The sequence below is a fragment of the Diadema antillarum genome, unplaced genomic scaffold, assembly GCF_040938485.1.
Source record: "Diadema antillarum isolate AM-2024a unplaced genomic scaffold, OU_Dant_1.0 seq00000059_RagTag, whole genome shotgun sequence".
Lineage (NCBI taxonomy): Eukaryota > Metazoa > Echinodermata > Echinoidea > Diadematoida > Diadematidae > Diadema > Diadema antillarum.
The window spans coordinates 2,531,609-2,543,720 of NW_027271164.1; the positions used below are offsets into that span (position 1 = coordinate 2,531,609).

A 12,112-nucleotide genomic window follows, 5' to 3' on the forward strand; every position below is an offset into this window, starting at 1 on the left:
ATTTTACCACATAGAGCTTGGACCTACTTCACTGTACGTTCTAATTGTGGAAGTGGAACAGAAAAAAAGTTTTTATGTTCAAGACATTCCAGTGCTGAGATTTCTCTCCAGTGTTGGAATAAAATCTTTATAGCAATCTCCAGAAAATTTCACATTGTTAGCATTCTGCTATAAAATCTCTTTTGTTAGATGCGTTCAGGTTAGACAACACACTGTGACCAAATGCAACGTGATGACATGAGGTGATGACATCGTATTACACAGCTAATTTACATGTGGTTGCTTTCAAATATGACTGTTTAGGGAATATGTGTGAAATATTAGATAACCATGACTTACTTTCCATATCGGGGCCGCAAAATTTATGGAACGTGAATCTGATTGCACTCAACTTACAACTAATTAATTTGAACAGTGTGGAATTGCCCGAATTAAAAATTGTGTCCATCAGCATGATAAGGAATGCAGATTCCTCAGGATTAGAATCCCCTCCTACATGATTATTTCTTCAGCCTAGGATCCCTCCTCCACTATACCATACATTACATACCTTTGACCTCTGCCATCTGGGTTAGGGGAAGCCCAAGCACTGAGTCTCCACAGCCCCTCTCCCTGTACACCTGTTGTGTCCTGGGCCTCCTGGAACTTAATGGGGACAGTGAGCTCTATCCTGCTTTCTTTGCCTTCTGAGATGCTGCCAGTGCTGGTGATCTCTGGCGTAACTCTCTTCACCTTCACGTCTGTTTAAAAATATAATTAATTAAATGGAAATGGGGTCACTTCATATCATGCTGTATATGCCAATGATATACTGACATATCAATGGTTGAAAAAAAACTCAATATATCAAAATAATTTCTGTTATCATAACAACCTAATCTACAATAAGAAGAAAGGGAATTAACCCATTGAGGACGAGTCCTGAGATACTGGAGCAAGTGTTTGTGTGAAATTCTGAAAAGGAGGGACACTGAGCAAGAACTGGTTTGCATGTTAGGATATTAAACTGTGAATTGCTTCATGTTTAAACAAGAAGGAACCAAGGCTTATCAGCACAATATTTAACATTTTAATCAATAATAACAGGCAGCCAGCTTACCAAACAAAACAGTTAATACTTCTTCTTTCTTTTTTGCTAAATGTGAAAAGAAAAAAATGATTGTGTATGGCAATAAGTCAGTGTTCACCTTCATAGCTGAAGTAAGCCTTGCAAGGAATCATGTAATGACTTTTTTCTAAATCTCACGGCTAGAGAGGTTTGCTTAAAGCCATACATGAACAATGTCTTGTTGATGATCCTCTATTAAAGTGGCAGACTTACTGAAAGGACAAAGAAAGCAGCATTCTCCTTCAGGTTTGATGGGTTCCACACAGAAGGCTGGTTGACAACTTTCAATCACGCATGTCGTGGTGGCATTGTCACAATTACATGTTGTACACTCGTCTACTTTCCATTCCTCACCATGGAGATAGGGAATACCACGATACACACATGGAAGAAGTGGCTCTCCAGAACTGATGCTCAAAGAAAACGATGACTCTGAAAAATATCAAAACGAAAATAATTAATTCTACGAATAAAAAGTAACAAGTCATCCATATCCACCCTTATACATGATTTGTCTTAAGGTACATTTGTATATGCCATATATACCTTTTTTCTCAATTTAACTGAATATTATCCCATTTCACCAATACAAACCTTTATGGACATCTGAACCTTATCCCCAGATTATTGGGGGAGTGTCTCACAAGGGTGTCTCATTACAGCATCTGTAATATCTTTACCAAATGTCAAGTTTTGAAAGAAGTTTTAGCTGATCGTATACACGGAGAAGGAGAATTGTTTGTATTATTCACCAGCAGTTCCATGGCATCAGCTTGATATAAAGTTATTCAGTCAGTACTGGTATGCATTAAGCATTTATTGGTTTGATTTTCACTGTTCCTATTATTTGAAGGTCAATAGCGAATCAAAGGTAATCAACAAACATTCTGTGAATCTGCAGGGAGGAAAGGATTGAAATCATAATTCAGAATACAAAATACCAGTAGATATCCAACATGTACATGTACTGCAATACAAATACACTTCTTACAAATGAATACTATAACTCTCAAAATGGCATATCAATCAATTCACATTGATGGTTTGAACAAATGTATGCTTACCAGGCACGGTGACTGACAAAGAATGCTCCAATACAAATCTACACAATACACAATAATACCTGAAACTTTGGGACACAGTTATGATGCTCCTGAGAAGCTTTCATTACCAACAAAGACTGCTGAAACTTGATTGTTGTCCATGCTATCTTACTATTCATATTTGGATTAAAAACCATCAAGCTTTCTACAGATGCAACAATGATCATTGTGCTAAATTTTACACTCAGTTTAAAGGAATGATACAGTATTGGTGGAGATGAGAAGTGGGCTTTTGACTTTTTGCGAGATACCAAGAAAACACTTATGATATAGTACAGAGCATACCATTTTAAGAGAAATTCAAAGTTTATTTGATGAAAATTGAGTTTTGGAATGACTGAAACATGCACCAACAAATTAAAATAAAGCAATCGCAATAAAGTGTGGGTCCCACACTTTATTAGAATCACTCTTTTTTGGATATCTCAGCCATTTCAAAACCAATTTTCATCAAATAAACGTTGAATTCCTCAGAATTACATGCTCTTTCATATTTCGTAAGGGCCGGGTTTCTCGTTATCTCACAAATAAATGTTAGAAACCTGAAATTAGGTCTCAACCAAAACTACATTTGTATACGATCCCTTTAACCAACAGGCATAATAATATCATAGAACAATTATCACATACACATTCTGTCCCTCCATCCCTTGCTCCATTTTTCTAAGTGAGGAGCATAAGGGGGATTTTATGTGGAGGACAAGCCCTGCCCTTTCAGACTCATATACACTGTACATCTCCATTTAAATATTCCTTATTTTGACCAGCTACTGTCACAAAAATGTACAAGATTTTTTTTTCTTTCTCATTTTTGTTGTTGTTGGGTTTTTTTTTTTCACTGTTTCTCTCTGGGAATATATGTTCAATCTGTAATATCATAAACAAAGATTAAAACTAAATAGCTTGCAATTTTGGTCCAATTCATCAATTGAGTGTGCAATTGTAAGACTATATTAGTTTGGGGTATGCTCACAAACAGAACAGAAATATACTTCTGCACTTCAGATCAGATACTGTAATGTTATTAAACAAGCATTATCTCAAGTTGTATACACAATGAGTACGAACACTTCTATTACAGTACACATTACCACATTACCACACTATACGTTGGTGTAAGTACACATGCCTGATGCCTATAAAATCAATCGCTTGCAAAACAAGTTATACAAGATCTCTAGGCAGAAACACTACGTGGACATTATGAAGACCTTAAATAAAACACTTTACACTCTTTCAGTTATTAGAATAAAGAACACCACTGTATATAATATGCATATGATCTTTCAAATGGATACTGTGCTACCATCCATAGGTGTACAAAGACGGAAGTAAAGTATAGTTGCCATACTCACGAAGCTTCCGCTAAAATCATGCTTGTCTGTGAATGGAACCTAGATGATAAAATGCTTCATTCCGCACACTGGGTCCGAGGACCTAGCTATCTAAAGGCATAGACTTGATTAGTACAGAGTTAGTGGTTTATTTGTTAAAAAAAAACGTTCATGCACCATTGAAAGATGAAATACTTGCATGCACCAATTTCACAAACATGCATTTACTAATCTAATAATCACGGCATGCTGCTATCAAGTGTACTAAAACTGTGATTCTATAAACATTAAAAATGAATTAAGTTAGAAAAGTGGGAGACTGACATGCCTCTACACAAGAAAGAAAGATCTTTTGTGCAAGATTGGAATTTTTTTCCAGGGTAGATTCACGGGCTGCATACAAACCCATTTGCCTGCTGCCCAGGGCAACTAGCAACTTACTGTTGGGCATGTAACTTGAAAACACTAGCAATAACAACATGTGCTGTAACAATGCTAATTTGGACATATGGGAAAAATTAATTTTTGTACCCTATAAAGTGTGACGAAATTAAAACATTCCAAGATTATTTCTTTTCTTTTCAGAGGGTCGGTATAGGATGGAACAAATCAAACCATCATGACATTCATTGATTCAGTTCACTGCCGTGGAAATCCCAACATTTATAATAGAAGACATTCCATTTTACAGGGTTTGGTTTCCATGTGTGTGCAATGGTCTGATCTATGCTATAACAATTGGAATCACTAGCACAAGATGAAATGAAATAAGTTTGTACAACCCCCTACCCCCCCCCCCCAAAAAAAAAGCAAACAAACAAACAAACAAACAGCAGGTCCATACTGAATGAAAACTTTGGAAACAATGGTCGGTATGTACCGGAGACAATGATTAAATCACAAATCAAGATGGAGATTAACTCCAATTCTATCCACATAGGATTTGTCCTACACTCTGTAATATATAGACTAACTTATGGCATTGCATCCACGTGAAGGTGAGATTTATTTCAATTGCTTGGTTTAGTTTGTTTTATTTGATTCCATAGGTTATTTCATCCATCTATTCATTTTCTATTTATTTTGGCTGTACATCCTCAATTGTTGTAAACAGGGAGGTGCACCTCCCTATTGTGACTATGTCATCTCATAAGAAAAGTTAATTAACAATGCAATATGAAATGGCCTATTTGATGACAAATTATTCATCCCCATAACTATTAACAGAATTGGTTTTCACATCAGATATGGAATTAAAGCATGCTCACATATACAGACGCATGCAAATGAAGACAAATACATGAGCATGCAGGCTTACTGCCTTACTGCAAAAGGAGATGATTAACAGATCAGTCACAAACACTTGTAAATATAACTTGATTGGGCATCAAATACAGCTTCAAGGAAACACAGGGTGCGCTAATTTGAAGAACTGTGACCAGTCCCCATGCATGAACTTGATAACACGTCAACCAACTTGTTTTCAATAACTGCCACGGCAAAGTAAGAATTTCTCGTGATATTTTGATAATGAAATCAGCTGTCAAATCCAATTTCATCGCACTTTGGATAACAGCATGGGTGAAAATGAAAAAAAAAAAAACTTTCATCAACAATGTGCTTCCAAATGGTTGGTCGTGGTTGCTAAGAAGCTTACTTGTATGTCAGAGTATGGCATGCATGCTCATGCATTATCACAATATAAATTCCAACACTTGACTTATTAGTGTTAAGAAATGACAGTAGACATTCAGTCTACAGCCAGTCATGACAAAAAAATTATTTAAAAAAAATCCTACGAAAATCAATAATTCTATTACTTGTATCTCAAAGAGGAAACAGCAGACTGATAACAGATTCTTGACAAAACTTTTTCGACTATTGAGTATTGTGCATGTCTGCTCAGACCACAGCAGGTCGGATGAAAAGCTATCAGCCAATCTGCCACGTTAGCAGGGATGGAGTCACTGCATATGGAAATGCTGCCGCCTGCGGGGGAGGGGCTTAGTGAGCCAGTCTGTGTCAGACGTACTGCTGAGTCGACAACTCTTCTTAGTATCAGTCAGGGACGAAATGAGTATGCACATGGGCTGCCTAGCCTGAGAAAGGTCAAACTTCAGATGGCTTTCCCTTGCTGTCTGCTTGGTGGCTTTTTTTACAAAGAAAAAAAAATCCCCTGGAACAGCATTTTCTTCGTCCTGAAATTTGTGCCAACTGGCAATGTCAGCCTGTGGTTTCACATGGGGGTGGATCTGGCTATGTTTTGATAGCAATGTTCATCTACTTACATGGCAATACTGTATTGATTACTTTCAACATGAATAGCTATAGTCAACACCTACATCAGTTATCTCATGCACCAGAAGTTTGTTATGGAGGCAGAATCATATTTGTTTTTCCATGATCAGAATTTGTGGACCAAGATCTGCAAGCCGCATATAATACTAATGTAAGAATGAAACATTGTACTGTTTATCCCTGAATCTACATATGTGGTCCATAAGATGCACTGTCACCATCGATGCTTTGCTCAACACACAAAATGATAGCTCATTAAAAATCACGGATCAGCTTTGTGGTGAACCATCATAACCAATGTACATTTACCTTCCTAATGTTTACTTCAGTTAAAATCAACAGACTTGTCTTACCAATACCAGTCCAATAAACTTTTCTTAAACATCATGAATCAGCATTACTAGTCATATGAATCAGAAAGGTATGTGATGTACCTGAACTTTATCCAGTCCATACCTATAAATACAACATAAAAGGCAAATGCAAGCTCTCGCACATCCTAAACATACAAAAGACTGTAAGTTAAAGTAAAAACCAGTATTTACACCCTGGTAAAATCCTGATGTATTTGCCACAACCTAGTGCTAAATTGCTGAAGCATATATTAACAGCATGCAGGATCTACTGACCTATTCCCTCACACAACCTATCTTCTAGGAAACATCCCACTTGTCTTTTTCCACACCTCAGCTTTGTGATGAACATTCCCTTCTAGCACACCTCGACATGCTCCCAGCTAAATTCAGTTGCACCATCTCAATTTGCTGGGAGCAAGTTATGTGTAATCTTTTCTCCACTCTCAAACTATACTTTTAAGGATAATCCATGGATATACACTACATTACAGGAGTTTTCATCAAGACAACTTTTACAAGACCCAGTCATCCCATTCAATCTAAATAAGACGCAAGAATCAAGAAAATAAAAACCTCTTTACCTACACATCCCATGTAGGAAAGGCTATCATATGAGATTGCATGGACACACAAGCAAGCTTCAGCATTCCTTGATATTTCAAAATGTTATCAATGCTATTTGCCATATCATCATGCATGAGAACTGTCATCAGAACTGATATCAATATAAACTATACAACACAATTTACTAATTCTCAGACTTTGGATACAATGAAATAAAATATGTGATAGGATACATATGAGTCCTACCTTCCCCCTGACATATCACAGCGCAAGCTGCTACTGCGGCAAATAGTAGTAACAGCTTCCGTCTCTGCCGACGAACCTGGTCCACAAAGCTATACATGATGTACAATCTTTGTGAGGGACCAGCGAGCAAGCTTTCAGGATAACAGTTCAAAGGCAAGTGCTGAACAACTTTACCCTGCCAGCTGACTCCTAGCTCCACAAGATAAGTGCTGGGAGGTTTTTATCCTCCTATTATGGGATGGATGACATTAGTGGTCACCACACCAACCAATGAGCTACAGCCTCACAGTAGGGTCCCGCCCCAACCACAGTCTGACTGAGAAGCAGACACCAGTGCCTGCAGCACCAAGTGATCAACCCAACTACCCCTGCCAGTCAGCCTTTGGACTGCCACTGAACTACATCCTGCATAGATAACCACATTAACCTTTGTTTTCCCATTTGTCGGTCTCTCTGACATGCAGTCCTCTCTTGTTAGGGAATATATTTTGTATCCAGCATAGAGGGCATGCTCTATCCCCACCCATCCAATTTACAGAAAATCTGCAAATTTATTGGTAGATAAACACTATTAAGTAAGATAACAGTTCTGTAGCACATAGTGGGATTGGTGAAACAAAGTGCTCTAGTATATATGGCTCGACACAAAAGCAGACATTCTGTGTGACTTTCACATCTCTTGAGAAACAGTCATGAAAAGGTTTGCCTCTATAACTCAACTGAGTTAATGCTGATGCACATCTTTCTAAAACATGAAAACAAATTCTTGTTTTAACCAAAGCCATCAGGAAGATATTAAAAGCTCTGCAGCATTTTGACCTTCTGGAACCAGAGTGTGCTGTGAGGGAAATCATTTCAATCTGTGTCAGTGTGCATTCGGCTGAAATTTGCCATCAGGAAATGGGACTTCCTATGAGAACAATTGGTGACAAACAGTGTGTGAAGAAAGGAAACATTGCTAACAAAGACTCTCAATGAACCAAACATTCACCAATTTCATCAGTTTTCAATATGAACATATCATATAGGGCCAATGTAACACACACACACATTATATACATTATATATATACATGAATAATCTGCATCTACAATTGTGTATGTAAAAAAAGTTTCCCTCACATACTTTGAAGCATTTTTTTTTTCTGCCAGCAGATAGCACAATCACTTGAATACAGAAAGAAATTTCTCTTCATGTTCCGTGCACATGTATTGATTCATTATAGACTACATATTACGAAAACTTGGAGGAAAATTGAGCAAAGAAAGTGGGATTCCATTGGGATGGAATCCCATTTTCTTTGCTTAATTTTCCACTAATTAATATTATACATTCTGGTAAGTTTTCCTGTTTGCGTTTGTTGAAAACTAGAAGGGTTAGAATTGTAAATAAAAAGTTTATGCATAGAAAATGCATGACTATCAAAATGAAATGAGTCAGCCGAACTTTCGAACCGAGACCATCATTCATAGTAGCTGGTCGACATGATGGTCTTTATACCATAAACTCTGCAGACCTTTATGTCACCGCTGCCATGTAAGCAATTTTATCTCAGACAGGGCTTTAAATTGCTGCCATTGGCTTGATCTACGCTCTGATAAGTTTCAGGAAACAGACTTTGTGCACTGCGCAGCATATTTCCCCTCCTGGGAAAACTGTGAATGCAAATTCGACTAATATTTAGCCCAAAGCCACCAGCTGCTGGTGCATTTGGGAATTTGGGAGAATGGAGAGATGATAAACAAGGTGGCACATGGTCAGGTTGTCAAACTATAAATATCGTCATCCCAAAACTGGAAACATAATCAGAAGTCAAACTGACTCTGCATCAGAAAAATCTCTGCATTTTCTGCTAACATGTCTTTTCCCATGCGACCAGCTCAAGCTGATATTACCATTGACTGCTTCTTGTGATTTCAGTACTTCTTTTTCCCAAATTATGATGGCTTCATGATCATAGAAATAGAATAATAATGTAAATGATATCATTAGATAAAAAAGACCAAATAATTGATCTTTTCTTTTCTTTTCTTTTTTTTTTCAAGTTGATGGGGTAAAGTATGGAATCACCTCTAATGCACTGTGAAATTCTGCAGATTATCAAATAGTCTCTAGTTGTGAAACAGGCTATAAGTAGCTCCACAAAGTGCTGTGACAGCCTTGCATAAGTTTGTGCTCTCAGCCAGGGGGGCGTTTCATCAACGAGTTCGTCGGAGTTTTCACCGACAAATTTGCTATCAGCCAGTCAGACCAAGGATTTCATTAGCTTTTGACAGTTGTCAGTATAAATCCTTGCGTCTGATTGGCTGATAGCAAATTCGTCGGTGAAAACTCCGACGAACTCGTTGATGAAACGCCCCCCTGGTTACCCATAGATGGAGATGCAGTATTGCTGCATTAAGTAAAGGTGCCATCACTAAATATATATTCTGGGGACTCCAATATCTGTAGCTTCATTTTCAGATCCATCTTTGGTGTAGGTAGATTTGTGCATGTGTGTGTGTGTGTGTGTGTGTCCACTAGTGATGCAAAAACAAAACAAAACAAAAAACCCTCCCAGTCAAGTTTCTGAACATTATACCAGCAAATTAAGATGTTTGTACTCAAACACTCAAATATCAGAACAAGAAATGTTCCACAACTTTCCATGAATTAGAGAACAGACGCACTATTCAGCAAGGCAACCTGGGACAGAATTGAACAGAGCATTTCTTTTCACTAAATTTGAAATCTTATTCTCTTGTACAAGACCATTCAGTATTTTTCGATCGATTTTATACTTCATATGCTGACAAATAATAGAAACACTACATTTGTATCACGAGGCATACAGTGTATATTACATTTCAGTTTTCCTAAGAAACAAAAATCAAAAGCAAAAACTGAAATAAAGCAATGTGAGGTAGACAAATGTCAAGGTGAAAAGAGACTGAAACCCAATTATAAATGTAAACTGAGTGAAAGCAGCTATAGAGCACATCAGTGAAAGTTACAGGAAATACAACTGTATGAGTCAGTTGTTGTGTAAAGTGTTAGTTTGTTTTATTCTTTTTGTCTCCCTACTGTATAGCCGAATTATTCATTTTGCCTTACATCAGTTTGATGTAAACCAGATAATATACAGTCAGTCTACTGACTTTTATTTGGTATTTTTATAATAAAACAGAAATTGAATTGAATTGATACCCACTGCAAAGCAATGCAGTTTTACAGTTTCAGTACCACCATCTCTTGATGAGAAGACTAGAACATTTTATTCATAATAATGAATTCTTGTGTCCTTATTTATTGCAACTGATGGATGAATTGCCCTTCATCGATGTAAATAAACATTGATTATTCAGTGTTTTTGGAGTAGTGATGTTAAAGAAAAATCATGGGCATACTTTGTACATATTCAGACTAGACTTGAACCAAAGTTCTCTCAGTTACCAGAGAAGCATTCCACACGAGACCACCAATCTTCTGCTTGACAGCCAGTGTCGATTCTTTCCCATTACATCAACGGTTACTGTAGATTTTATTCAAATAAAATAAATTCTTGCATCAAGTTGCTTTTAGTACAACTGGTTGACAAATTGCCTTTCATTGACATTTATATAAATTTATTTATTTATTTATTTCAACATATTTTGACAGGATAACAAGATCAGCAAGTGAATGCTGTTTTACATCAAGGTCCTGTACAATCAAACTATATAAATATAAAGATTATGTTACATAAATATAAGCATAAAAACTATACAAACAAGCAATCAGAGCTGAAAGGACCAATACGTTAAATTGAAATCAGTAGTAACCAGATCTATGTATGATATAACGAAACAATATGATAGAAAGGGATATATTAAAACAGTGAATAAAATGATGCAAGATTATATACACAATCAAACCATTTGGTGTACAAAAGGAATGTAAAAACTCTGCCAGAAAGGACTTGAATCAACAAGCCCACGATCATACAAAGCAGATAAAAATTCTATGTAAAAATCTACACTAATAAATAGATTACATGCAATCTGGCAGTCATGCCCGTTTAACATAAACAGTCGAATGCATGTATACTCATAACACACATTCAAGGATTCACGCACACATAATTTGCACCAGGCAAGTTTGGGTAGCACAGTGTGACATAAAATAATATGGTACATATTACGTAAAAACAGGGCGTTTGATAAAATCAGTAAAAATACATTTTCTCATATAACAATTTAAAAGCTGATAATGACTTTAAGCGTCACTTATTCAGTGCTTAAGTAGTAGCAATGACAATAAATCATAAGCACACATACTTGGGTTGGACTAAAACCCATGATCTACAAACATGTACTATACTGACTAGACAGACATCCTTATCCACTAGACTACCAATCTCCTACCTGACAGCCAGTGCTGGTTCTTATCCCTCATACAATGTAGCATCGGGTATTGTATTTATTCACATTAATGATTTCTACAAAGGGTCAATCTATTTATACTGGGTAATTGCAATGCAGAATTAATCATATAACATTCCTTGCTATATATGCTGCCAAGATGTGGAATGTCGTAGTGGCATTATGGACACAAAATTGGCAGTATTTTTATATGGAAATAATTCATAAGGGTGGAGATCCATCCCAATACATCTGATTGTAGATGGGTCTTTGTTCTGCCTGTCTTCTGTAAAGTTTTGGGAAAATAGTCTTTATTCAATTATATGCTTCTTTCCGAAAATAAACTTTTGAATAAACATCCGCATGGATCTCATCCTAGCCTTTCAACTCAAACTGCATTTACAAACACTTCACTTTTTCTGCCTTCTATCAAAATTTGGTAGCTTGAAACAAAAAAGGTCAGTTTTTCGATACCACATTTTTTTTTTCCAGACAGGTGCAGGTACTGCTTTCAGAGGGATATGGAATTCACACCTGAGTGACCCTCATTAAATTCTCTTCTCTCCCTTTCACATGAAACTGCACTTTCCATCTCTCTCTCTTATTTCAATCACTATTAGAATAGGTTAAGATGGTCCAATTTCAAGTTCATGTTAGTTTGAATTTCATAACTTACTTTTTCAACTATGTAGATAAGTAGAAATTCATGTTGGCCTACTTTGGT

At 36.7% G+C, this 12,112-nt stretch overlaps 1 protein-coding gene across 1 annotated transcript in view; it reads right to left on the reverse strand.

The window, feature by feature from the left end:
* LOC139725807 (uncharacterized) overlaps positions 1–7,188 on the reverse strand; it is a 92,122-nt gene extending 84,934 nt beyond the window's left edge. Inside the window, 3 exon segments of the mRNA XM_071636886.1 lie at positions 551–740; positions 1,322–1,540; positions 7,010–7,188. Of these exon segments, the coding sequence (XP_071492987.1) occupies positions 551–740; positions 1,322–1,540; positions 7,010–7,106 (506 nt within the window). The 5' untranslated portion in view covers positions 7,107–7,188.
* Positions 7,189–12,112: the final 4,924 nt, after the last annotated feature.